The 27972-nt window shown below is 54.1% G+C and overlaps 2 protein-coding genes and 1 long non-coding RNA gene across 6 annotated transcripts in view; 1 reads left to right on the forward strand and 2 right to left on the reverse strand.

The window, feature by feature from the left end:
- EMX1 (empty spiracles homeobox 1) overlaps nt 1-16330 on the forward strand; it is a 19580-nt gene extending 3250 nt beyond the window's left edge. Inside the window, exons 6-8 of the mRNA XM_029938520.1 lie at nt 5-242; nt 5990-6174; nt 15760-16330. Of these exons, the coding sequence (XP_029794380.1) occupies nt 5-242; nt 5990-6174; nt 15760-15927 (591 nt within the window). The 3' untranslated portion in view covers nt 15928-16330. The remainder of the gene's footprint in view (nt 1-4; nt 243-5989; nt 6175-15759) is intronic.
- On the reverse strand, nt 9451-11292 carry LOC115289951. Its single transcript, XR_003907893.1, has 2 exons — nt 10817-11292; nt 9451-10298 (listed from the first exon to the last, which is right to left on the reverse strand). It is a non-coding gene; the product is annotated as an uncharacterized LOC115289951 (long non-coding RNA).
- Nucleotides 16331-23871: 7541 nt separating the features above from the next.
- The window catches only part of SFXN5 (sideroflexin 5), a 120470-nt gene continuing 116369 nt past the window's right edge, over nt 23872-27972 (reverse strand). For all 4 annotated transcript variants that reach the window (XM_029937587.1, XM_029937588.1, XM_029937590.1 and 1 more), the window contains one exon: nt 23872-26951. In XM_029937587.1, coding sequence (XP_029793447.1) covers nt 26874-26951 — 78 coding nt within the window. In that variant the 3' untranslated portion in view covers nt 23872-26873. The remainder of the gene's footprint in view (nt 26952-27972) is intronic.

The raw sequence follows: 27972 nt of genomic DNA on the forward strand, positions 1-27972 counted from the left end.
CTTCCCCGCCGCCGCTGCCGCCGCCGCCGCCGCCGCGGGCGCCGGCCGCTCGCTTTACGGTGGGCCCGAGCTTGTGTTCCCCGAGGCCATGAACCACCCCGCGCTGACCGTGCACCCGGCGCACCAGCTGGGCGCCTCCCCGCTGCAGCCCCCGCACTCCTTCTTCGGCGCCCAGCACCGGGACCCTCTGCACTTCTACCCCTGGGTCCTGCGGAACCGCTTCTTCGGCCACCGCTTCCAGGGTGAGTGCCCATGCTGTGCCCGCTTAGGTGGCCGGCCAGCGCCCACGCTGCCGTTGCGCGGGGGAGGCTCGGGGGCGCGCGGGGTTGTTCAGAAGTTGTTGAAAGAAGGCTGTGGGTCGGCAGAGGCCGATTCCCAAAGGTGGAAGAGCCGCGGCGGATACATTCGCGCTTCCGCGGTGTCGGGTTCCCTTCCAGAGAGCCAGGTTGGGACCTCCAGGCTTTCCCAGAAACGGTGCGGATCCGGACGCCAAGCGCGGGCGCATCCTTGGAGCCTCTCCTGAGCCACCCCGCGGCCTGCCAGAATCTCTCCCGGCGGAGCCAGTCCCAGCCCAGGGAGCGCAGAGCTCGCGGTTCTCCCTCCGCCCCAGCTGGACCCAGCTTACACATCCACCACCAGCTCCCAGATATCCGCCCTCGCGGGCGCGTCCGAGCAGGGCAAAGTCTACCCGCGTGTCCCGGGTCTGTGCAAAGAAGGGGCAGCAGGGAGGGCAAACTGGAGAGTTAATGTTCAGTGTGGGCTGTTCCACTGTCTTAGGGGGTTTCTCAGTATCCTCGACCCGACTTCTCCAAGTTACAAGTGCCTCTCAGACCCAGGGTCGGGAAGGTTTGCAACAGCAAGCGGCTTCCTCCGCCCCGCACCGAATCTGGGAGCCTGCCCGGCTGCTGGGGGACCGACTGCAGTCCTCCCAGGCATGGGGGCGGGGGCAGAGGGCTTTTAGGGTCGGTAGGAGGCCGTTCTCTCACCTCTGCCCGGTGCGGTGGGTTTGCTAATGAAGATCCCCCACTGGCCTTAGGCACGCACACACACACACACTTTTCAATTTCTGACTTTCCCGAAGGAACTAGAGTTGCATTTGTTGGAGTTCGTTTTCTTCCTTGAATTTGTTAAAGTTTGTTTCTCTTTTCTTGTTGGTTTTTTTTTGTTTGTTTGTTTTAAAGAATGGCCTCAATTTGTGCAGTAATTGCTTTAGTTTCTTGTTTTATTTTGTTAGTGTAGATGGGACTGCACCTCAGCTTTGTGAGGTTCTAGGACTCAGAGCTAGGTAACCCGGCTTTTAGTGAAACAAATGAAAAGGATATAGCTTGGAAAGAGCTTCAGCTACCAGCGTAATCTGACGATAACCCGCGGTCTACACAGAGTAAGCCAGATGCTTGCTACCATTATTTAGGTGAGAGAAGAAAAATGATCTTTTGAAGTGAAGAGCTGCTTCACTGTTTCACGGAGAGCCGCTTTCGCGTCCCGCTTTGTCAATTTGCTTAGTCCCATCTGACCAGTAGATATTGACCCAGCAGATCCCACAAAATAAAAGAATGTAATTGCTTGAACAAGAATTTTTGTGGGCAGACTTGTCTCCCCTGGGATTTCAAAGATTTGCCCAAATCATCCTGGGGGCAAAAAAAAAAAAAAAGTCTATGGTGTCAGCCCCTTTGGGCATGAAACTTGTCAATTACAACCGTTGCCTACTGCTATAAATTAAGTTTTATTCAAAACTGAGCAAACCACCCCGGTACTCCATGGGGCCTGCCCTGAGTCTCAAAACCTGGCACCCAAGGGCCGATCTGAAAGACGCGGCTGCTTTTGAACCGTCGGAACGGGGCAGCAAGGGACCCGTGGTTAAAAGGATGGTGCAGGGACAGGGACTCTGAGGAGAGAGAAGAACCGGTCCTAAGTCCTGTGGTCTCTGTTCATCCGGAGATGGCCTCCCCGGCGGCGCCCTTGGCTTCGGACCCGGTGCCCCACGCCCTCCGCGCTGCCTTTCCCGCCTCTAGTCTCCTAGGCTCCTTCCCGCGGGCGCGGGGCACCAAGGGCCGGGGGCACCTCGAGACGGATCCAGCTCCAGCTCTGAGCATTTCCAGCCAAGCGAGGCCAGATGAATTCTCCGAAAAACCTTCTCAGAAATTGCCTCCGCTCCCCGAGCCATCAGTCCGGCGGGCACGTTGTCGAGTTGCAAAAACGGTTGGATTTTTCTCTCAAGAACCGTGTCTGGACGCGGAGATGGAGCCATGCGTGGCCGAAATTTTGAGCTCGGAAATCCGTTGGGCACTGAAGGACTTTTCGGACCCTGACACGTTTCGTCCGGCTTTGGGTCCGGTCTTCATCGCTGTACTCCCGTGCGCGCTCCGGCGGCAGTGAGCCTTGCGGTCCCAGCGGGGCCTTGGGGCTGCGGGCTGAGCCGTCCCAAGCCCTCCGGCGCCGCGTTTTCTAGAGAACCGGGTCTCTGCGATGCTCATTTCAGCCCCGTTTTAATGCAAGAAACGAAACCCTACACGAACGAAAAGGAACATGTCTGCGCTCCGTGCGCAGCGCTCTCGGGCAGCGCGGACTGGCGCGCAGGCAAGCAGCTTGGAAGCAACGAGGCGGTGGAAGAGGAAGAGCCCACGGGGGATGGTCTGAATCAGGCGGCGGGATCCTGAACCCGTTGGCCTTTGAGGCCTGAAGGGGAGGAGCCGGCGGAGACGGGGAGTTGGCCGCACTTCGGTGCTATTTCCCAGACTCAGAACTTTCCAGGCCAGGAACAACGTCAGGAGGGGACCTAGGAAGCCCCAACCCACTGAGAGCGGCGTTTGTAATGGGCCGGTGCTTCAAAGGGCGCCTTTGTTCCGGCAGGAGGAGGGGGAATGAGGTTATCTCCACAGCTTGGCCTCTTCCCCTTGCTGCCCGGGGCTCCTCCACCCAGCCAGCCAACCCAGAACCCCAGGCCGGCCCCGGCCTCTCCAGAAGAGAGTGCAGCGTCTGCCCGGGCACTTCGGATCCCTAGCTCCCACCTCCAGCCACCTCACTCTGGGAATCTCTATTGCCAGTCATTGCCTGGAAAGGGCCTGCAGTGAGAGGCCGGAGCAACGTGGATTGGGGTTCAGTTCCTCCTGGCTCAGGAGAAGGCTAAGTCAGCCCCTCTCCACTTTTCCACCTACACTTGTCTGAAATGGACAGCCCACTCCCACAGGCTCTAACTACTGCGTGGAAACAGGCCACACTGCACCCCAGCCCTGAGCTTGCTCTGCTCTTGTGGTCCATTTAGGGGAAATTGAAGCTGTGGTAGGGACTGTGAGGCCCCCTACCCATAATGAGAGGGTATCAGGCACATAGGCACCTAAGGCATCACTGTTCTTAGAGAAACATACAGCTATTATTGATCAGTTTCTCAGGATGCTTAGTTTTGCACTAAAACGGCTCTTTCTTATAGGGAAAGGCCTTGCTTCTTTTGAAATGTAATATGTCATCACTTTTCCTGCCCCTTCCTTCTTCGAGGTTGGGTCAGAAGGACCCCCTATGCTTCTGCACATACATGTTGGCATAGACTGAAGGACACATGCTATCTGCCCCAACGGAACATTACAATAAACCAAGCAACCTAGCTTTTCCTAAAATAGCCAGACTTGAGGCAAAGGGACATGCATCTGTCAGGACAGAGAAGCTTGTATCCTTCCCTCTTCTACTTTGGGTTTATAAAGACAAACACAGAGAATTCCACCACACAAGTGACCCACACACACTCCCAGAATTATAAAACAGCCATCAAATCACACATACTGAGGCAGATTGTAGTTCTGCTTTCTCAGCCACACACTGCCCTAGACACTCATGCACCCCATTTGCTCCCACCTGCAGGGTCTCTCCAGGCTGCCACGTCACTCTCCATCAGCCTGGGCCAGTTGAGCTACTGAGGTCAAACCCTGTACCCTCTGGGATGATCAAGGCCTCTTCCCTCTCCAGCTCACTGGTCCAGAGGAAAAACCACTGTTGGGACTTCACGTAGGGTCAGAACAATGCTGTTTTTTGAAGCAACTTAACACCAACAAGAAGTATTTGCTTCCCATTCACCTCTCCCACCTTTCCCTGGCCTATCAGACTGGTACCCACTTAAGACTTTAAATTTTATTCCTTCTTAGATCAGGCTCCTCCTTTCTCTCCTCCTTATTCCTCTCTTCCAGACCATCTCACCTGATCATCTGTCCCCTCCACTGGCCTTCAGCCAGGCCTAACAGCCCTGGGCCTGCCGTCACCTTGAAGGACCCACTGGGCAGGCTGTCTCCCTCCATCCCCCCATGATATGATCCCACTCCCTTTTGTAGTTGCACAGATCCAGGCACTTGAAACGAATAAGTGATTTTCAGAGGACTTTATCTCCCCTCTAGCAACCTTATTCCACAGAAAACCCCAGCAATAAAGCTCACCTGTGTAGGTATCCAAACCCCGCCCCCCCCCCCCAAGGACCCAAGGCCTCCAAAGAAAGTAATGCAGTTTCCACCAGCAGAGGGACACGAACAGCTACCTGGAGAGTTTTAGCAACAACATCTCAATAATATGACCTTACTTCACTTACAGAAGTGTTTCCAGAGATGGGAGAGCTCAGCAGAGTTCCAAACAATTGTCTTAAACAAAACAACAGGTCAAATTGGGTAAAACCAGTGGCCATTTCTGAAGAAATTAATTGGATCAGTCAAATCTCAACAGCTAACTGTGTGAAAACATTCCATCTAGGGCTCTGCATTGTCAGTGGGTCAGGGGGACTGTTATGTGCCACTGCATGAAACCCATGGGTGATGTAAGGGCCTGTTTCAAGCCTGTTAGCATGTGCAACCAGCCAGAGATTGTGTGAAGTCCTAGTGGGGGGTTTATTGAGACTGAAACTGTAGGTGGAAGCTCATTTTGGCTTTTGTAGTTCCTGACCTAAGCAACCCGGCCTCATTGAACCCAATGTCAGCCCCTCCTCCTGCAGGTAGGAGCTGAGTTCCCATGATGGCCAACATTTGCCAAGGGACAATCACACTCTTTGAAAATCCTGCATGGTAGATGGGAGAAAAAGACAGTAGGGAGGCTGGAGCATATATTTACACACGCCCATGCAGAAACCAATATATCTATATCTATATATATTAGAGAGAAAGATGACATCTAGATATTTATACACGTGTTTCTTCAGCACGGGACTGTTCAGGGATGAAGCAAGGCCTTTTCCCATGGAGAGCTGTAGGAATCTCCTGTGGGGAGTGGGCTTTACCAGAAGGCCTGGAGGAGACAGGTGGGGAAGAGAGAGAGGAAGATGCCTGACCTTAGACCTTCAGGAATTGCTTGGATGTTGACCTAGCTGCTGGCCTAATTTTTACCACTTGCAAGGTAGAGTCTGAGCCTGTTGGCAAGAATTTTTGAAGGGCTAGCAGCCTGATCATTTAGCTGCAAGGCTGGTTTAAACAGATGTGAAAAGAGAGCGCCTTGGGTACCTGCCCTCTAGTTCTTCAAAATGTGTTGGGTATGAGAGTGTCACTTTCCTGCCACCCAGCCCTGTCTCTACTCTTGGCCTTTTTGAGGGAGACAGGACAAGGCAAAGTGGACAAAGAGAGCTAAGTGACTTTTCCCACCCCATGGCCTCTTGCGCTGCTCCAGGCACTGTGGATTTGGGCCGGCTGGCACCTCTCTAGGCCTGGGTGCTCCTGCTGGCCCACCGGAGTGACCCACCGCTCTGCTATCCCACGCCTCGCGCCACTGCAAGGGTAGCACTCTGACCCTAGGGAGGTGTCGGGAGGACAGGGGATTGGACTTAAGGAAGGGGCGGCAGGACGGAAAGGGAGAAGTGGGGGCGGGAGGTCAAGGATTGGAGAGGGAAGCGGAGCACCGAGGGCGTTTGCTAGCGGGCCAGAGGGCCGGGCTTGGCGGCTCCCTCGGGTGGCCCGGCGGCCGGGCTTCGGCTCACGGCGCCCCTTCTCTCTCTGTACCTGCTGTGTTGCCGTCGGCGGCGCGGCCGCAGCCAGCGACGTGCCCCAGGACGGGCTGCTTCTGCACGGCCCCTTCGCTCGCAAGCCCAAGCGGATCCGCACGGCCTTCTCGCCCTCGCAGCTGCTGCGGCTGGAGCGCGCCTTCGAAAAGAACCACTACGTGGTGGGCGCCGAGCGGAAGCAGCTGGCCGGCAGCCTCAGCCTTTCCGAGACGCAGGTAATCACCACCCCGCGGGCCTCCGCGCTCCGTGGGGAGCCCAGGTGGAGGTGGGGGCGGGCAGGTGCAGGAGGGGCCCGAGTCTCACCCCTGCCTTCCGCGGGGTTCTGTCCTATCCAGTTCCAAAAGCCACCCCCCACCCCACCCGGCGGCCCTACCCCTAAGCCAGGCTCTAGCGTCCCTTACCCCTCGCTGCGCTTAGCTCGCGGAGGCCGTAGGACTTCCGTCAAGCACTGAGGACCCCACCAGGAGGTTGGAATCAAACCACTTCCGCAGTCTGCTTGCAAGCTCATAGGAGGTGCCAGGTTCTCAGGAGGCGGCAGGGCGTGGAGCCCAACGCCGCAGTCACTCCGGAGCTGCCCCTGGGTCCACTGGAGCCGTCTCAGCCCTGTGGTTACTGCATGCCTTCTCTCCCGCCACTCTTCTGGGCCTGCTCGCAGTTTTGTAGGATGGCCAGACCTTTCCCACACTGGCTTTGCTGCTTTGGCTTTTCCTGGGCAGAGCTGGCGTAGGCCTTGGCTGCCCACCGGCCGATGTGGTGTGGGGAGAAAGCTCACGTGTCCTCAGGCTATAAACATCAGAAGCAGAGGAGATTAGCCAGGAAAGAGCAGGCCCTGCTTGGGGTCCCAGGGTGACACTGATCTCTGCGGAACAGAGCCCTGGAACCTGGTGTTTGGGAGCGCAGACAGGGAATGGTGGGAAAGTAGATTCTGGGGCTCGGGGACTGTGTTCGAACACTGGAAGGGCTGTGGAGTTGGGGAAGGAACAGACGCCAGTAGTTTCGGGCGGCGGGGGGGGGGGGGTTGAACTGGGTGAAATTACAGTTACCGTGTAGTGTTTTTGTAATTGATAATTAAGAAAAGAAAAAAATTAGGAACTAGATTGGAGTTATAGGGAGGCAGATTTGGGTTTGTTGTAAGTAAAGACTTTGCCATAAGTAAAGTAAAAATGTAAAATGCAGTAAGAATGCTGCCTGGAGGCACCACCTAAGCTCTTGGTCCCAGGGAGTAGGACGTGCTGGAGGGGCTGACTGGTGCCCTGGAGGCGATTTCAGTGTCTGAACGGGCCTAGGGAGACCTAACTCCCTTCCGCCCGGACAGCTCCCAGATTTGCAAATGAGAGAGGTGTGCTTGCGCCCCTCAGGCTTTTTATCACCCTCTCCCCTTTCCTGCTAGTCTCCCCTCTACTACACCACCACCTACTATCCTAGTCCAGGATCAGGAGGGAGCCGCCTTCCGTCTCCGCGGAGCAGTGAAGATACGAAGGTGGCCCAGACCCTAACTCTCCAGTTCTCCTGGCCCACATCACCCGCTGGTCCTCACGTCCCATTTTGGTATCTATTGTCTTATCTGTCCGATGCCCATTTATTCAATGCATTGCTTTGGACTCTACTGCAGGACCCGTGCTTTTTCAGATTTGCTAGCTTGGCTGTTCTAACGGCAGAGATAAAGCTTACAAAACAATAGAGTTAATTTTTTAAATGCTTTAAAGAAAGATGTAAAGAAAACAAGTTTAAAAAATAATACCCTTGTTTCCTCCTGGGAGTGTTTCAAAATTGTTGTCTAAAATACAGTGTCAGTTTAAGAATGGTATTTATCATTGACATCATCTAAAAAGTATTCATTATTAAATTTTAATTGCATAAGTGTAAGAAAACAAAATGACTTATAATCCTCCCACCCACAGATTAACACTTGTTGAAATAATGTCATTGTTTTAAACTTTCAGTTTTTTTTAGTTCATTGAAAGCATTTTTAATTAACTTTCTTTCAACCCAAATCTAGCTGCCTATTTGCTCCTAACAACACCACTTAGTAGATGCAATGATTCTTTCTTTCATTTTCACTACATTTCAAACATAGTTAAAACAAAAACCAGATAGACTAATATATCCAGCTTAACTATCGAAACTCTTGTATCTAATCTTGTCTTATCTATCAGTGAGCTGGTTTTAGCACATGGAACAAAGAACCACAGTAGAACTATGGGAGGTTTGAGCCTGAGAAACCTTACAGAGGCTCATCTATTCAGGTGAGGATTCTAAGAAAGAGGCACCAACTGGGCAGAGCTCCCAAGGGAGGCAGATTGGATTTCATTATCTGTGTGACCTTGGGTGAGTTATTCAACTTCTCTGAACTCTGATGTTCTCATCCAGAAAATAGATTGTTTAAGGTTTAAAGTCACCTAATATGAACTCAAGTAATATTAATTCTCATCCCTTCCCTTTGTTTAAAGTAGTATATCAGGTTAGTGTTACAGTAACCCGCAAACCTGGACCTCCTGTCTTAGTCCAGTGTTTCTTCTGCTCCATCCAACCTCTGCTTCAGCATGAGAGCTTTCTGTGCCTCTGGTAACTTATCATTTGGACGTATGCTATATACTTAACTAATTATCCATCTTTCAGTATTTATCAGGCAAACATATCTGTCATTGCTGGCTATCAGCTATTTGTCAAATGACAGTCTCTCTCATCTGTCCCCTACCATCCATCTATTTCTACTGTCAGTACCTGCATTTGTCTCTTAGGGCTCTCCACGCCATCACAGATAGCTGTTTTATATCTAGCCACGTACTTCTGTCTGTGCTCATTAAACTGCTTCTCCAGAGCTAGTTAATTTATATTTTCTATTAATTACAATCTTGCTAATAATAGCTCTCATTTACCCAACTGTTGATTATTTCCTTATCATCTGTTCTGTCTTCTGTGTGCCTACCATCCACCTCAAGCTTCCATCTCTGCAGATCTAGTTAGCTACTGACAGATGCGTATTCAAATGTCTGCTAGTGCTTACCTAGCATGTCATCAGCTCTGCCTTTGTCTTCTTTCTGGGCCTCAGTTTGCTGTATCTGTAAGATTTAATGAAATGAACTCCTTGGTTCTTTCCAGCCCTGAGTTTCTGGCTCATTTATATTCTACTTTTCTGTGTTTCTACATAATGCTTCCTGCAAGTTCTCAGAGCTCACAGTACATGTCCCATATATGATAATACACATAGGCCTTTGCTGTGGTTTAATTAGCTATGATGTCCAAATGTCACTCTGTGGACTGGCTAGATTTATCACACAAAGAAATCTTAAAATACAGATTCCCAGGCCCCATTCAGGAGATTCTCATAGGAGTTCCAGAATGGGAACCAGGAAATATTTTTAAAACAGCTCTCTGGGTGATTCTGATGAATAAAGGCCAGCTCCAGGAGCCAGAGGTCAAGCCTTCTTGTTTCTTCCCTACGGTCCAGCTCAATGACCAGTGAGGCATAGATGCTCCATAAACATGTATTGAATGAATAGGCAAATTTATTTTGATTGTGTTCATATCCATGTACTAACTTTATCAGTCATTTCCCTTGCTTTCTGCAGTCACTGACCCCTTCCTGTCCCTCTGTTTTCTATTTTTCTCTTGCATCTTAATCTAGATGATCTCATTTTCTCCACCAGTTCATGGATAAAACTTCTGAGAGAGTTAAGGAAATCAGCATGTGGGTCTTAATCCAGCCAGAGCTCAGGGGCGTCTGCGTGCTCAGAGCTTTAGTATGGAGTGTTGCCAGGTGGGCAACGTGGGCTTCTTTGTTGGGGCAGGTTTGTGTGTGTGGTTGAGAGAGGGGGTTTGTACTGGGATGGCGCAGATGAATCCAGGAAGTGGTGGGAGTGGTCCTGGGAAAGGGCTAGTTCTCCCTTCTGGCTCTGATCGCCTGCTCCTCACTGCTGTGGCTGTGCCTGAGTCTGACCTGGATGACTGAATGATGCCCATTTAAGCTTTGATCCTGGTAGCACAGACACGGATTTGGGTCAGATCAGAGCTATGATTGCAAGTGAATGTGTGTGTGTGTGTGTGTGTGTGTGTGTGTGTGTGTAACAGGTGTGCATAACATGTATGTGCCACAATGTGGGACACATATGAGAAGTGAGATGATGCGCAAAGGTCAGGTGATATCATATATACACATGCCATGGACAGCAGCTCAGGTGCTTATATGCATATGTGGGGGAACACGTTAGTTTTATGGGATATGAGAGAGAGCATTTGGTTGCTCCAGGCTGATCAGTTGGTGTTTCCAGCTTCTCCGTCTGCTTTGACCAGTTCAGCAGGTATTTCTTCACCTTCTCTGGCTTCAAGTTCAGTTGAGCTATGAAGGAAAGGAATATGAAAATATAGTTCTTAGCCTGGGAGATTCTTCATTTGGTGGTGGGAGCAAAATGTAAAGTGTGCACACTTGTGGGATATGCCCAGGATGAGTGACTGGAATCCCCCTGAAGTCACACCGTGGGCTGAGGAAGGTGCCAGGGGAGACCTGTATGGGTGGACGGCTCCCAGGAGACCTCAGGCCCAGAAGGCTCAGAGGGATACACAGGATTCTAGGTTGGTGGGAAGGAAGGGGAGGATTTAAAGTGGGTGAGTTAAGATGGAGTGGGAGCTGTCAAGTCTTGCCACCATCTTAGGACCCAATAACAGGTGAGGAGGTCTTAGAAGTAAGGAGTATAAGGTTACCTGTCTATGGGTTTCCCCCCAGGATCATGGTAAGGAGACTTCCTCAGGCCCCTTCCTGCTCTGAAAAGCTCCCCTTTTAGGGGGATGGATGAGAAGGAGATATCCAAATGATCTGAATTTTAGGGAAAGGTCAAGAGCGCTTTGTTGCTAGCTTACTGTCGGTTCTGAGATGGACTCATCCCTTCTTCAAGTCTTGGCTCTTCTCCAAGGGTTTCTGCATCATTCATGTTCCAGGAGTCCAGTGGGAGGCAGGACAGGGCAGGGGAGGTAAGGGAGACTGGAGTTGTTCTCTAGGGCCTGGTCCTGCGGAGGCAGATGAATCTGTGATGCCTCTCTGTGAGGGCAAGCATCCAGGATGGTTGGACACAGGGAGACATGAAGACTTAGGAAGAATTAGGGCTATGGTTGATGGGGAGTCAGAGGTAGCCTCAGTTTGGTGGGGTGAGGGCTGAGCTTCATGACATTGGGCTTGACCCTGAGAGTGAGAGTAGCTCATATGATCAAATAATAGGGAATGGATCCCCAGTGGAAAGGGTTATTATCTTGATAGGGTGTTCAAACTCCTTGAGGACAAGTATTTGCCTGTAAGTATGTAGGCAGGAGCTACAGACTCTTCCCTTTGGAAGCGACTAAAGTTGGGGACTGGTAGAAAAGAAGGGTCCAAATCTGGTTCATTCAAGTAGGTTATTTAAAAGTAAAGTCTGAAACAATTGGCTGGAGCTGTAGTTGGCTTATGCATTAGTTTCTTCATCCATTCATTTGTTGGTTAATACACACCTTCATTCATCAATGCATACATACATCAATCAATCTTTTAATATGTTAAACATGCATGCATTCCTTCATTTATCCACAGCACCTTCTTCATCCTATTTGGCTCATGCTGACCCTGTGTCCCCCAGCAATAGATCTCTCTCCCTCCCCCAGATTCTCCCTACAAGTGGTTAATCCAATTTGCAACATGGAGAATTAAGAATTGACCTTCTTGGGGGCACCCAGTTGGTTCAATGGGGAAAGCCTGCAATTCTAGATCTTGGGGTTGTGAATTCAAGCTCCACGTTTGGTGTAGAGATTACTTAAAGAAATAAAACTTTAAAAAATCTTTTAAAAAATTAAAAGAAATGACCCTCTTACAGAAGTGTCCACTGAACTAAACCTCTCTCTCCATCAATTGCACTTCCCAAACCCCTTTTCTGATTAGATCTCAATCCCTCCACTGCTGATTTTCTTCAGCTTTCCAGTTCTGGCCTAGGCATCCCTTGCCAAGAGCAGAGTGCAGGTCACTTCCCCTCTGCCCAGCTTGCTGAACAGATGGGAACTTGCCCACTGGGACTCTGGAGTAGACTAATACACTGCTTTGATTCTTCAGGTTCTCACAGCTGGATGAGCAGATAGAGGTTCAAGCAAATAAATTATGCTGGGGTCACTGTTGCTGCAACAGGGAAAAGTACTAAGGAAGTACAGACGGGCAACGGGGCAGGTCCAGCCTAGGAACACCTGGGCAGGAGTTTGAAGGCTAAGGAAGAGTACTCCAGGTGGGCAACTCTGGGAGAAGTGGAGACTCTTGGAAGGTCTGGCTTATCTGAAAAACGAAGACATTCAATGAGATGGAGACTTGGGAGACCCCAAGGAACCTCTCTCCCAACCCAGGGGAGTCAGAGATGGGGGAGGGGTTCCTTTAGCCAACATCCCAACTGTACCTTTGGGGGTTCATGTGCAGATATTGCAGGGAGGCAGGTGCAGAATAGGCACAGCCCCCTAAAGCCAGCAACCCCAGAGCAGGTAGCCAGACTAAATGACCTGGTTCCTTTCTAGGACCTCTGTCTTCTAAGGAAAGGGCTCCAGAGTGACCCCAAAAGCTGGATTAGAGAGATGACGGGATGTCACTCTTGTCTCCTATGACACTCAGAACCCAGTCTTTTTCTTTTTCTAAGTAAAACATCACTGTTAATTGTTATCAGTAATGCATTAGAGAAAAGTGGAAAGAGGAAAGGTCACCCACACTTTAGATAGATTTCCTTCTAGTCTTTTTTCCCCCATGCATAGATTTTATTTTCCAATGGTTGTGATCACACTGTGCCCAAACTGCATCCTGCCATTTTCACTGATATTATGAAGTCGGAAGCATCCCCCTGTTATTACAGTCTTTGTAAACAGCATCTGGTCACTCAGCCTAAGGCTGTTCAGAAGATAGCCAGTCTGCCTAGAGAGAGACTTTGCATCCCTGTTTCTAAAAAGCTGCCTCCTTGACCCCCATCATCTTCATGGAGAAAATATTCAGAATCACCTTTCATTTGGGTGTGCCAGGAAGCTGGCCCTTGCCTGAAAACATCTTGCACCTGGAGTTACACCACTGGAAACTCTTTGGGCCAATGTTGTGGGGCAAGGGTAGCAGGCTGGGTCCATCCATCCTTCCTGGAAGGAGACTTGGGAGTTGCGTGGGAGGGATAAGGTACAGGAAGGGCCCTTGGTCCTGGTGTTGCTCAGGGCTTCCCCAGATTGTCCCATCACTAGGCTGGGGGCGCTTAGCCCTTGGCCAGCCCTGTGGGCTCTCAGGAATGCCGCCCCAGCCCCGCATCCAGGCCTGAGTCACACACAAATGCCTTGCACAGGAGCTCACCCACCTACTGGCTGGTGTAGTGTCAGTGGGCTCCAGGATAGGGGGCGGGGACCAGGTTGGCTGCCACGCAGTTGTGCCGAGAACCACCCAGGGCCTAGCCAGCCTTGTACCCCAGGAGAGGTGGTTATGGAATCTAGAAGTCTTGCACTCAGAGCAGCTACTATTCTCCCTGGTCTACCTGAGGTGAGACATGCAGCCGCTAGGTTTGCACCTTACCCTAGAAATGAGGGAAGACGATCCTCCTCTCACACCACCGAGCCCACGCACCTCATCTCCTTCTGTCGCTGGCTGGCTGCCCCCTGCCCCCAACCAATGCTATAAAAGCGAGGGACAGGGCAGTCCCTGGAAAGGGCATGCTCTTAGGGGAAGCCTTGGCTTGGGTGGGCTCCACAAAGGGGACAGGGGGTAGTGTCTGGGAAGCGTGAAGGTAGAGTGTCCTGGGCAAGAAACTGCTCCCTGGGCCCAGATGCCAGGCCTGCTTGCTTTTGGCTGTCCCTGCCTGGCTTTATGGCTAAGACCTGTGCTTCTCAGCCATTCTCAGGGACTAGGGCTTGGACTGGGTAGCCTTCTGAGGACTCTCCCTTGCCCTGCCCAGGGTTCAAGGATCTCCCCTCAGCAGTCCCTGCTGCCACCAAAACCAAGGTGCTCACCATCGTGTCACACACACGACTTACCAGTCACCACTGGCATGGACACCACGGATCACCCAGCTGCAATTGACAGCACCTGCTTGCTTTTTAAATGAGCTGTCATTTTCAGGAAACCATCCATGCCTCATAACTCTGCCACCTCTGTGTCACCTCCCCTCAAGGACCCTCTGGAGCAAAAGCCCAGGAGGTGCCCAGGAGCTGCAGGGGCCCCAGAAAACATCTCTCCTATGGATGAGGGACTTAAGCCCAGAAAAGGGAAGGAACTTAGCAAAGGATCAGCACCCAGACACCTTCATCAAGTCTGGGGTGGGGTGGGGGGGTGCTGGCCTGACTCTGTAGGGCCAAGTAAAGAACTGCATGGTCAGAGGGCGCCTGGGTGGCTCAGTTGGTTGAGCGTCTGACTTCAGCTCAGGTCATGATTGTTCATGAGTTCGAGCCCCATGTCGGGCTCTGTGCTGACAGCTCAGACGTGGAGCCCGCTCTAGATTCTCTCTCTGCCCCTTTCCCGCTCACACTCTGTCACTTTCTCTCTCAAAAATAAACAAACATTTAAACAAATTTAAAAAAGAACGGCACAGTTAGGAGGAGTTGACAGATTGAGTGAGGCTTTCTCCACAGTCTAAGCACTAAGACTAGTTAGGGAACTGGGACAACCCTCCTAGATCACACACGCATGATATTAAAGGCAGTATCCTGGACACTGAGCGCACGCGGCGGGAGGTAGGAGAAGTGAGGGGTGCTTAGAGATGGGACCAATCCACTTGGGAGGCTTCCTGGAGGAGGTGAGCTTAGCATTGTAGACCTGTTCCTCCCTCCAAGCACCCTCCCCCCCCATCACAGGAGACAGTTGTCCACTGTTTGAACCCTCCCCTTGTCAGGACGCTCACTGCCTGACACAGCAGTGGGGAGCCCTCTATGTTTAAGAGGAGTGCACTTCTGTCCCCTGCGATTTCTCCCATGTAACCTGTTCCCATATTTGGATGGGCTGCAGAGGCCAGTGCTTTGGGGGCAGGAAGTTTAGAGCACTGTCCCAGGGGGGCTGCAGACACCCCTATGTCTAAAAAGGATGAGGCCTCACTGGTGGATTTCAGACTATGCTGAGGAGCTGCAACCAGAGGGGCCAGCCTTCCCAGCCGTCCAGCTCTTCTGATGGGGACTGGGGGGGATTCCACCTGACGTTGTTCACAGGGAGAGACGGACTGACCTAACGTGTGTGACTCGGAGCCTTGAGAGGTGGGGTCCGTGACCCCAGGAATGCTCTGGCTCGCACGGGCACTGCTCTTGTGGTGGACATCACCTCTTGGTTACATAGCCATGTCGCTCTGCCTCTTTGTGCTGCAAAGAGCATGGGTCGGGGGGCTCTGGGAGGTGGGGCCCATATCAGGCCCACAGGGAGCTCCTCTGGACTATGTGATGGCTTTTCATGTTCTCCCACTTACTGTTCATCTCCACCTTGTGAAAGAGCAATTATCTCTTTTCTAGAAATGGGTAGGGACCCAGGTCTGCTGGGCTCCAGAGCCTGGGCTCCTCCCCTCTGCCATGCTGTGGCTCCAGGATGCTCGGCAGCTCCATGACTGCTCCCTTCCCTCTGTGATAGACAGACGGGAAGATGGTCCCTCGTGGCCCGCTGTGTGCTCTCCCTGCCCCACCTCATTTGCATCTGGAAGAGTAGTCTTCCGGACCTAGCAGGTGGCACCTGGCCAGAGGAGAGGACCCTGGCCTTGGTTTCCCCAACTGGCTCCCAACTCAGTCTGGGTGCTGAGGCCCCAGTACCTGTTCTGGGGGCCACCTGGGAGTTTCTCATCTCTGCCCCTCCCTCCCTGGCCCAGGTGAAGGTGTGGTTCCAGAACCGGAGGACAAAGTACAAGCGGCAGAAGCTGGAGGAAGAGGGGCCTGAGTCTGAGCAGAAGAAGAAGGGATCCCACCACATCAACCGGTGGCGCATCGCCACGAAGCAGGCCAATGGGGAGGACATCGATGTCACCTCCAATGACTAGGGTGGGCAGCCACGGATCCGTGAGGGCGGAGCATCTGCTCGCTGCCGGCCAGGCCCCCGGGTGGGCCCAGCTGGACTCTGGCCGCTCCCCTGCCAGGCTTCGGGGAGGCCTCGAGTCATGGCCCCACAGGGCTTGGAGCCTGGGGCCACCACGGCCAGAGGGACAAGAAATGGGCTGGCTGAGGCCTGGGACTGCACAACCTTCTCCTCAGAGAGCCTGCCTGCCTGGGTGGGCCGCCAGCCACTGCAGCCTCCCAGCCATTCTCCATTTCTCTTATCTCCTGTTTGTTTTAATGCGTTTCTGTTTTAATTTATTTTCCAGGCACCCGCTGTAGTTCTTAGTGATCCCCTTGTACCTCCCTTCCCTATGGGAATAATAAAAGTCTCTCTCTTAATGACATGGGCATCCAGCTCCAACCCCAGAGCCCATGAGCCTGGGTGGTGGATTCCGGCTCTGGGGACCAGTGGGGACCAGCAGAGCAAGCGTGTGCAGTGCCTGGGAGCCTGGGGTGGGGTCTTAGAGATGCAGTTCATTAACTTCTCTCCTTTGTTGGTGGTCCACGCTGGTCTCTAGCTCCAACTGTACAGCAAGAGAAATGGAGGCTAGACCTAGGGAAGGACCACCGTGTGTCTTAAGGGAGGCTATGCTTAGGTGTTTCCAAGCTTATGGAGTGGTGGGAAACAGGCCCGTGTGGGTTGTTGGAGAGAGAGAGAATATGCATACTTCTACATGCTGAGAGACTCTGGTGGCTCCTCCAGTTGAGGAGACACTAGAGGAAAAAGAGAGACTTGGGAGCTAACGGGGGTGGGGGGGGGAGGGAGCACCATTCACAGAAGTTGACCATGCTGGCCCCAGGTCCTAGCTCCACCAGGATGTGCACCCGTCCCCGGAGAACCCCTCTGTGTGATGAAAACTTCCGATGGGGCTTAAGGCTGAGCCTGTAAGCCGTCACCAAGGACACAGGGCCTCCAGCCAGGAAAGAACAAGAAAGGACTCAACAGAGCTCTGGAGTTCACCTGCCCTACTGCTCATCCACCTGCACTTCCTGTTGTCACACATCAACGTGTGCTTCATCCTTAAAAAGACCTGTATTCCTAACAACCTTTCCCTTATGACGTCCAGACCTATCTTCACTTCTTTACCTCCCATGAGCTCTCCAACCCTCTGTTGATGCTGATGACGTCACCAATCACTGTCACCCCTTGGGGCCAAACTCACCTGCTCCAATCTGGCCTCACCTACACCCCGATCTTCTGGCCATTCCCTCCATGACTCCCATACCCCCACCTGCCTTATTCCAGTACCTCTGACACCTTTACCTTCTGCCTCTCCAAGTCCTCCCCAGTCTTGTCCGTGCCTCATAGCCCCTGTCCTCTGCAGGGTCATTCCTTGCTCCACTTGCCTCTTGACTGTGTCCTCTGCCTAGGGCTTTGCATCCATGTCTGGGACTTCTGCTGGCTCCCCAGACTCTCTCCAGCCAACCTCTGCCAAGCTACCAAGCTGGCTGCCCACATCTGCTGTACTCCAGGCCCCTTGGCACCTCAAACCCAACATAGTCACAGCTGACTCCTCTCCCTACCTGTTCTCTTCCAGATCAAGGTTTCTTCTACCTTGGGAAGTCGTATACATGGCTCCTGGGGGGTTGAAAGGAGAGGGAAGGAATGGTAGACATAATGAAGTTTATGTGGATTGCCAAGGATGAGGCCCCTAACGGAGGACCTTGATGCTGTGGCTAGGGTTCTCTTCCTTGAGCCCAGGTGGGACTGTGTCACACCCTTCCTGAGCCCCCTACCCTGCCCCCGCTTCTTTCCCATGCTTGGCCTCTCCTACCTCACTCCTGGTGCCCTCGGCTTCAGTCTTGTCCATGCATCCCTGTCCCCCAGTGAGCCATAGGGCTTTGCCTGTGCTGTGCCTTTACTTATGCTTCTCTTGGCTCCCGGAATGTGGTGGGGGCTTGATTAATGTTGAAGTCAATGTTGAAGACTTGCTGCCTGGGGCCCATGCAGGGATCCAAGCACAGAAGGTCTTTTTGCTGAGACTGTCAGCATCTCACTTGGGTCCAATCAATGCTAGAAACCAAAGGGCTTTCTCCCATCTCAATGCCCCTCCCCACCCCATCAACCAGGAAACACATTCCTCACATCTTGAAAGTCCTCACCGCAGGGTGGACACTCGCCCTGCCAAGCAGATTGATAGCCTCTGGGGAGCATGTCCACACGGGTGGGGTGAGGGTGAGAAGGGGAGGCATCTTTTTGGCACCGGTGGGGAGCAGGGGAATGGGTGAGCTGTTCCTCTCAAGATTCTCTCACTTGGTGGGGGAGGAGGTGCACGAGGATCACAGCAGAGCAGCCCCTGTCATCCAGATAAAGGGCTGGAAAGGACCCAAGGAAACCTGCCAATCTTCCTAGGCCAGGCCTGTAAGGGGCGGGCCGGGAGTCCCCACCGCACTCCCACCCACCCCCCCCATGTTGTGCCTCTCCCTGCAGACGGTAAATATTGGTGTTGTGACTTCATTAATAAAGGCTTCTGTGAGCCTGAAAAACATGGAATCAGGATGAACTATTTTCTGAGCTGCCGGCTTGCCAGGTTTGCTAATTTGGGAGTTTTTGGGCCCTCTCCAGGGAACAAACCAAAGTTTCTCTTGAAGAGACACAGATGCAGCCGGGAAGGGGAGAAGAAGCTGAGGAATGATGCTCCCGGCCCTCCCTCGACTGCTCCTTCCTCTTGGAGATCAGGGCCCTGTAGGGGTGAGGACAGGTAAACAGGGGCTGCCTGGCCAGGCTTTCCCCCAAGAAAGCCTGGCCAAGTCACATCCCCTTAGCCCCCCAGGCCCTGCAGAGTCCGATGGGCTGAGGCACTGATGACACCCGTAAGAACCCCATGTTGCATGCAGCCTAAGTGGCGGGAATACAGCTTCTTAGCTCTGTGGCCCAAGCCATGCGCCTCAGCTTCAGGGGATGATCTTTACACTCCTCTGGTCTGTGGAACTTTCTGAGGTTAGTCCCCACAGCTCTGCAGCGGCATGGCTGGTGCACTCCGCATCTCTGCACTTAGTTGTCACCAGCTCCTCCTCATGGGTGCTATGACTGCTTCCCGTGGGACCACATGGAATCCTCGCCTAGTCAACTGGATTCTGCCCAGGAGGGAGCCAGGTGCCCCCCACCCCCACAGGCTTCTCCTGGAGCCCCTGCTCTCAGGCAGCCCTGTTGGGGGAGGGGCTGGGAGGCCAGCAGGCTGAGTGGTGCAGGCCCAGCCAGCTTTCCTGTCAGACAGGCGCTGCCAATGCGGAGCCAGACATCGGGAACAGGTTTAACCAATTACCCGAGCGCCCCATCTGCTGTCTGGGGTGTGTGTGAGGGTGAGTGCATGTGAGGGTGTCTGGGAGTGTTTGGGAGGGCTGTGGGCGTGTGCGCGGAGTGTGACTGTGTGGGTGTGTGTGGGCGTGCGGCTGTGCACGTGGGTGGGGTGTGCTGCCTGTCCCAGTCGTACCCCCTCATTTGTCAGACTGTGGCTACCGGCCCATGGTCTTCCTGCCTCTCCAAGACCTGCGGGTCTCCACGAGCAACCCACCCAAGTGCCCCGGGCTGTCATTTCCTACTCCCCTCATCACCACTCACTCTCAGGGCTTATGAGAGCCTGGAGTCACACCTTCTTTGTAACCGAACATTCAGAGGTCCTTCCCCATCAAACCACCACGTGTTCTTGCCGCTCACTCGTTCACTTTTCTCCTGTGTCCGTGCTTTGGCCTCAGAGCACACCCCCTGCCACGGGTCCCTCTATTCTCTCTGACATCCCCTGGTCCCACTGTTTCTTGTTGCACCTGCCTGGCAAAATCAAAAACGTGCTTGAACCTGTTTCCCCATCTGCCCTTGCATTTGAGTCCACGAGGACAGACCAAGAGGTGCTGGATGGTACCCCTTGAAGTCCAAGGTCCCAGCCCCAGCCGAGGTCTCCTGTTAATAAATCCACTCCTGTTCTCCACAGGGCATGTCTCAAACAGTCACCCTTCTCCCCAGACCTCTTCTCCTTACCCTCAACGGAGGACCTTATTTCCTTCTCCAGAGAGAAATGAGAAGTGCTGGAAGGGAACACCTTCTTAGTAATCAGAGGCTGGGAAGAAAGAGGTGGTCCCCTCAAATGGGGCAATCTGAGGAGAGTTGGATAAAGGAACAATTCACAAATTTGGGGAACCCGACAAGAGATGCTGTAGTGCCACAAGGCTAATGACAGTGGGCCACAGCCCTGGGGCCTGAAGAGGCAGGGGCAGTTACCAGAACTACCAAGAGGACAGATGGATGGAGACAGCCCCAGATAGGAGCCGGAGCCTTCTCGAGTGGGAGGCCCAAAGAGGCAGGGGAGGCCAGGGGAATCAATGTCCCAGTGTCACCCTCTTCAGATCCTCCAGTTTCCCACTGGAGATTCCCATTCAAGGGAGCCAGACGGCAAGTCCTCCCGGAATGGAGAGCGGGTGGAGAATGGTGCAAGTATATCTGGAGAGACTAGGCAAGCTAGTCTCTCATGCTCCAACCTCCCTCCCTCCCACCCACATTACCTACATCCAGCCCATCTTCTCCACCTGCTTCCTGTTACCACTGGGACCCTTCTCTCCTCCTACCCACCTCCGGAAACCCCACTCCTCATTCCTGCCTCCCCAAGCTCTCCTCTCACCCATTCCTGTCCACACGCCCCAGGATTCCCAGGATTCCTCCTGAAGCCTTTCCTTAGCCCTCACATTGTGCTGCAGCCACTGTCATGTCTCAATGCCCAGCTCACAACCCAATCTCTAGGAAGCCCTTTGTTTTACAAGTTAGTTGTACACTGGCAGCCAGTCGGAGACATACTCACTTCTCAGCCTACGGAAATCTGGCTTTTGCCCTGACCACACTCCACTGAGGCTATTCTCTCCAGGTCCTTCCAAGGGACGTGCTTGGTCTTTGTCTTCCTTCATCGCCCAGCACATTCTCGTCTCCTGTCGTCTGGGGTGCCATGCTCTCCTCATTTCCTCTTATCCCCGGCCTTAGTGTGCTCTGGCTGCTGGGATAAACACCATACACTGGGCGGCTTACACAACGGAAGTTCATTTCCTCCCAGTTCTGGAGGCTGGACGTTCGAGCCCAGAGTACCAGCTCAGAGTGGGTTGGTTTCTTCTGAAGCTTCTGTTCTTGGCTTGAAGATGGCTGTCTTCCTGTTTGCCTGTGTCCAAACTTCCTCTTCTTACAGGGTCACCAGTCATATTGCATTAGGACCCACCCACATGAGCTCGTTTTACTTTAATAGCCTCTTTAAAGACCCTACCTCCAAATACAGTCGCATTCGGAGGCATTGGGGGTTGGAGATTCGGCGTTTGAATTTAGGGGGACACAGTTCAGCCCATAACACCCTTCTTGTGGCTGAGCTTTTTAGCAGCCTCCTGTCTCTGGCCAGGCCTCCGAGGTGGGGGCTCCTGGAGGTTCTCTCTCAGGTTCTTCTTTTCACCCCACATCCTCCCCCTGGGTGGAGGCCTCAGTCCCTTTAGCTCCAGGTGCTCAGTAAATGGGTAAGACGCCAAGCCACATATCTAGGTCCCACCTGTGTCCTGAGCTTCCAACAAGCACACCCAATTGTCCCCTGACACCTCAACTCGAATATCTCACAGGGACCTCTACTAACTTGTAGAGCAGAATGCCTGCAGATTTCTTCTTCCTTCTGTTTCTTAGCTGAGAAATGGAACCCCCATCTATGTCCTCGGCTGCCTAAGCCAGGAACCTGGGGCCATTTCTGACTTCTCTCTACCACCCTCTCCACCATCAATCACCTAGAGCTGAGCAAGCCTGAACCTCTTCATTCTCTCCATCCCCCTCCCCGCCCTGGTCCAGGCTCCATCTTCCCTCACCCTCACTCTCCCTTGGTCTCCCCAGCAGTGTTGCCTCAGTCCATGATACACTCCACTCTGTTGCCAGATGAATCCACTTCCCTACTTAAAGCCTCCAGTGGCTCCCAGCTGCCCCTTGCCCCGCAGCGGCTCGCCCACTTCTATTTCCAGCACCTTGTTTTGGGCCCTGTTCCCTGACACTGAGCCTCTTGCAGTTCACTCCTGGACTGAGTGAGGGCCCGGCTGTGCTGCCCCTCCCTCTGCCAGGCTTACGTGTAGAGAGGAGGAGAACCAGCTAGAAGGGGCAGGGGGACCAGGGGTCCGATGGCGGCCTCCTTCCCTCACTTCCTCACACGATTTTCATGGGGCACCTGGTGCCTCTGTCACCCATTTGTCTACCTTCTCTTTCTCCTTCACCCCCTTTACCCTTCCACAAGGCCCAGGGAACTGGGGTGAGGTGGTGCCCCAGGTTCTTGCTCTGGTTGAGAAGATGTCCTTGTCAGGAAGGAGCTAGGCTCTGAGCTTAGACGAGGCTGCCAGTGGCTACCTCGGGGTGGGACATAAGAAGTGAATGAACATTTTTTAGCCACTGCCCGGGAGACTCCTGGTACTGCAGGGAAGCAAGGGCATGTGGGGGTAAGGCCTTTGGGGAGTGGCTGACCCTTTTCTGCTTAAGGACCTAACCAGCGGCAGGGGTGTGGGTGAGAGGGCGGGAGCAGCAGCAGCTCTGGAAGACTGAGGGAGCCCCATCCTGCAAATTACCCCAGGGACCCCAGGGCCTTGAGAAAGAGTCACTCATCACTGTCCTCAGCCCCTAACGTCTGACTCTCCTAATCAGGGCCTGAGTGGGAGGAGGGAGGCCCTAGGGGCCAGCAGGTGAGGATGGGGCCAGGAAGGCCACATTCCTGGAGTGTTAATGATCTCTGGGCTGGGCAGGAGCTGAGCCCCCAAACCAGCTAAAAACAACAAACAGCTCCCAGGAGGGATTTGTGTCTGTCCTGAAGAGTCAAGGATTTCCGCCCTCGGATGGGGGCTGTGGCCAGTGGGGCTCTTAGCAAAAAAATTCCCCAGAGACCAGAAGCCCCATGACCTAAAAGTATCACTTTGAGAACAGACCCCCGCTCCCACCCTTTTCCCTCCCCCCCCCCCCGCCCCCAGTCTCCTAGGGAGGCCCAGTGCGCAGGTAAGGGGAGGCATTGTCTTGACACCTGGCAGGGAAAAGAGGAGTCTGGGTGCATTTCTCACCTGGTCTCTCCAATCCTTATACCAGCCCAGCGAGTGATGCTTGTTCTTGACATTTTATGGCTAAAGACACCAAGGTGCTGTTAGAGAAGATGCTCCATAAACATCTGACCAAATTCATGGGCAAATAAAGGAAACGACTGGCTAGAGGTCAAACAATCATGCTGGGGCCAAGCTGGGGCCAGCTGTGGACCTCACCTCTACTACATGGTCCCCCTGCCATGGGCGGCCATCAGCACCTCCCTGCAGGGGTGGAAGATGCTTGGAGGGCCTGGAAAAGAGTTCAGGCCTCACTTCCCCAGGGATTCTGGGGCTGCCTAGAGAAAGAGGGGCCAGAAAGAGGGGCTGTTGGGAAGTTAGGAAGAGGCAGAGTTCTTGAGGCCAGTGCCACACACACTGTGGACATTGGTACCTTTCTACTTGGCTCACATCTTTCCTCTCTGTGAAGACTCTCTGGGATCCCAGGCAGTCCAGAGTGACCTTCCCATCTGGACTCCCCCTCTGTGGCCGCCCCCCCCCCCCCGATATCAACAGTAGGAGAATCTACCAACATCCCTCTCTACTCCAGTGCTGTGCGGTGGGGGCTTAGTGAGTGCTCAGCAACTTTTCTGTAAAGGGAGGGTCCTTCTGTAGAGTCGAACCCACACCCTCTGTCCAACTTCCTGTCCTCACATGCTCTTCCCTCCTTTCCTCTCCCCTTCCTTCTGGGCCTCCCAGATGGCCTGACCCCTCCTGGAGCCTGAGGTCTGCACCTTCCTTGGGGGGCTTCCCACAAAATCCTCAGGCAGCCCTGGCTTGTCCCCACTCTACCCCTATTGCTCCCACCCGCAATCCACAAAGCCAAGCCCTGATGCTTTAAATCCATCATTTATTGCCCACAGCTCATTAGTATTACATAAATCATGGAGATTGAGAAATTTTCTGAGAAGGTTAAAAAGACACTGCAAAGTCCCCTTGGTGTGGCCAAGGCATATGTGCTGGTGCCTCACTCACGCGCGGCCTGGGGCTGGGAGAGCACTTGCCTCTGTCCTCTGGCCCTTCTCATCTAAGGACCCCACTCTTCTCCTAGGCCAGGGGCTCAGGACAGAGAATAAGCCAGCTCACAATCAGGAAGTAGAAAGGGGGCTGTCAGCCACCTTGACCCAACAGCCATCTAGACATCTTGGGCTTTTGGCCCCTGCACCATCAGAGTATTCTCCGGAATGGGAGAAAGACATCCCTGAGCCCGAGGGAATGTTTGAAGTGACCAGAAGAAGGTCGGGCCGGCACACCAGCGCTGGAGAGCCAGCTGTCCGTACGCCTGTGTTCTGGCGCAGCCGGGCCAGCCGCGCCCTAGCCGCGAGACCCAGCTCAGCCTCCTCCCAGGCCATGAGCAGGTCTGCCGTCGAGGCCTCCCTTCCTCTGGCCTCAGCAGAGGGGGGGATGGATGTTGGCCGAATGTTTTCCCTCATGGTGTTTTCCACTGCCAAGCCAGGCCTTTTCTTGTCAGCCTGGCCCCCTGACCCTCTGTCCCATCACCCTGAGCTACACAGATCTCCTGCCAACCCCGTTCCACGGAGGAGTCCCCTTAGCTCCCGTGAAGTTGCGTTTGGGAGTATGACCAGAAATCATCCAGGAGACAAAGTAAGTAGGTGGAGATGACAAGGGCTGGGGCTGGGCTGGGGCTGGGCCGGGGCAGCCAGTCCAGAGGGAGCTGGAGAGACCCCGTCTCTACCAGGTCTCCAGAAAGCAGGGGCTGGGGTGGGCTGTTTTGGTCTCGAGGTAAAGTGCACAAGAACAATGTCTGATGAGAGGCGGGGAAGGGTGAGCTTGAAGAGAGCTTTTCAAAGGGGACCCAGACACGCCCAGCCTGTCATTGGCACAGTCACATTATGGCAGGATTGGCTCAAAAGTACTTGCCCCTTTTTCTCTGCTGTTTTGTTCTCCCTGCCTGCTCTGTGTTCACCCCTTCCTGACTGGTAGGGGGTGCTGCTCCTCAGGAGAGTGCCCCCTCAGAGCAGTGCTCTGCAGAAGCAGCACGGTCTGGCTGGGAAGTGAGGACCGCAGGGGCTTCTGGGAGGGGGGTGGTGCATGGTGTCAGCGCCTGTGGAAGACCCACCCTCCCACAACCACCCCTGCACGGAGGATGGCGAGAGCCGCCCAGGGCCACATCTTTGTGGCCCTGCCCTATCCTTGACCTCCACATGCATGTGCTCACCTCTGGCCAGGTCCCTCCCCAGGTGGAGTCACGGGGTGTGTGTGGGGGTGCTCTGAGGCAGCATATTGGGGGCTCCATTCCAGCAGGGGTCAGGTGAAGCGTACAATGGGGCCCATGCTTCCTCTTTGTTTGCCCTGATCACCCTCACCTCAGGCCCTGTTTTCTTCTGCAGAGCCCCGACAGGCCTCTCCTTTTCTTGGCCTGCAAATGGGAAGAGACAGGAGCCAGCAGCAAGTGGCCTCGGAGGCCAGTGTAGGGTGAGAGGTGGCGGGTGGGTGTGGAGGCACACTTAGCCCCAGCCACCCACACTATCTCCTCCCTCAGAACCGAAAAGTGGCAAAGATCAAGTGTTCCCAGGATGTGGGCTCACATAGAGAAAGGCAAGGTCTAGGTCCTGAGGTCATTCCCAAAGGGGCCTGCCCCGTTCCCAGTTCAGTGTCCACACTGGGGATGTGCCTGGGATGACCAGCATCTGAGCAGGACGAGGTCTAGCTGGAAAAGCCGGTGGGAACCCCTTGATCCAGTCCTCTGGTTCTGGATAGGGAGTAGAGGCTCAGAGAGGGGGGCAGACTTCTCCAAGGTCGCACAGCCCGTTCGGGCCACAGCCAGGGCCTGCAGTTCCTGGCTCGATGTTGACTCTCCGATGGGTGCCTAGAAACCTGCCTCCACACTCAGGTGTAGGCCCCTCCCACTCAGGAAGCGGTCGGATGAAGCAGGCAGCCTTGGGGGCCCGAGAGCCCCCCGCCCCCTGATGGAGGGCGGTCCAGCTCCAGGCCTACCCTCAGCCCCACAGCCCAGCTTCCAGCCTGGTGGCTAGAAGGAGGGTCTTCCCATGGAGGTCGAAGTGCAGGCCAAACATCATTCCTTCTTGGGGCTTCTTGCCTGAAGCTGGGCCTCAAATGGATCAGGGTTCCGTGAAGGGTGACCCCAGCCCCAGGCACTGGGCTTCATGCAGAGGGATTGGTTCTGCATGCAGATTGTAGGATGGATGAGGGCCAGCCATACTCAGAGCCAACTGCCCACAGAATCTTCCAGAGGCCTCCAGTGCTCCTGACTCTCTGGGCCACCTCCTGAGGACTTCAGTCATAGCTGGTTCCTCCGTGAGATGGAGACCCCCTCCCCCACCCTCACACCCAGCCCAGCCCAGCTCAATGAGTCACTGGGTCTGGCCACCATAATATTTTGAATCTACCTGCCTTTCTGCCAAACCAACCAGCCCCCAGGCCTAGACCTACTGCCACCACTGGTCAGCTGCCACCATCTGGGCTGCTGCAGCCAAGGCTCAGGCTTGATTCGGATAAAAAAAACAAGAAAAAAAACCCCAACGTATAAAAGGATCCTAATTCTATCCCGTGGGCACTCTACAGTTTTTCAGCTTCACACAGAATTGTGCTGAGTAGAGTTTTGACAACCCCACGTAAGGCCCAGAAATGCACTTGATTATTTTTTATAGGAAATGTGTCAGAATTCCTCACCCTTATGTTAACATGTGAATAGATTAGTCTCCCTACCACTGCGGGCCCAGTGCTCCCCCGGGTGCCCAGGACTGGTGGGGTCAGCTTGCCCCTCCCTGCAGGTGCAGCCCAGGAGACTCCTTCCCCGCCCCCAGCTCCCCGGCCTGGATTGGGCTCCATCCCCAGGCCGGCCGGCCGCCACTCACAGCCCCTTGTTGTATACCACTGTCCGACTACTCGTGGCCCGGGCAATCTCAGGCTCTAATTGGGATGTCTCGATCTGAGGAGAGAGTAAGAACAGAGAAGAAAGGTGAGGGGGGACGGGAGGGAAGGGGTGAGTGTGGAGGCTGGGAGTAGCATTAAGACTAACCTGCTGCCCAAAGTTCTCCCCCTGTGCCACCTCCTGACAGGTCCTTCTTTACCGCCTTCCTGCCAAGGGGCTCACAGTATCCCTTCCCGGCTAGGTCTTGTGTCTTCCTCTGACGGCGTGTCCGTGTGGGTGAACGTCCTACACTCTGAGTGTGTCTTTCTCCTCTCCCAGGGCCTAGTCTGCTGTGCCGCAATCGCCCACTCCCAGGGCCACACCCTGGCCCTGGTCACCACCCAGGGCTGCTCCACCCACACTCCTGAAACCCAAACTCCACCCTTTTGGACTCCACAGTCCCCCATCCTTCCAGTACCCCATGTACTCCCCTATCTGTCTTTACACAATGAAGATCTCAGGCCTAGACTCCCTACAGCTCAGTCTTCACACCCACCTACTCCAACCCGGACACCCGGGGCTGTCGCTCCAGGCACTCTCTAGCCCAGAGGTCCTTCCAGTCAGACTGGCAGAGGTCCAGGTTTAGAGGAACTCAACCATGCATCCACTTGAACCTGACTTTGCTGGACCCCCACAGTGATCAGCAATCCTCCTCCTCCCAGCCGCCTTGCCCAGTCAGCTCCTTTCCTCCTTCTCCACAGGGGCCACCTTAAACCTTCTCTGCCCTCCTCAGCCACTCCACCCTCAGCTCCCCACTCATCCTGAGCAGAAGACCCTTCTTCCTACTTCAGAGAAGAGGCAGAAGACAACAGAAGAGGCCCCTCCGCATCCCATCATCAAAGCCATGAACAACCTGTCCACACTGCTCCGCACCTGCCCTCGGGCCACCCCTCCTCTTAGAAGGCAGAACCTCCTGGGGTCCACCTCCCCGACGCCCACTCCGGGAGCCCACTCCCAGACTCTCCTGCCGTCTCCCACCTTCGCAGTCCACTGACTCTTGACCATCAGCATTTCAACACTGACAAGAACTTCCCATCTG

This window comes from Suricata suricatta, chromosome 4 (assembly GCF_006229205.1).
Source record: "Suricata suricatta isolate VVHF042 chromosome 4, meerkat_22Aug2017_6uvM2_HiC, whole genome shotgun sequence".
NCBI lineage: Eukaryota > Metazoa > Chordata > Mammalia > Carnivora > Herpestidae > Suricata > Suricata suricatta.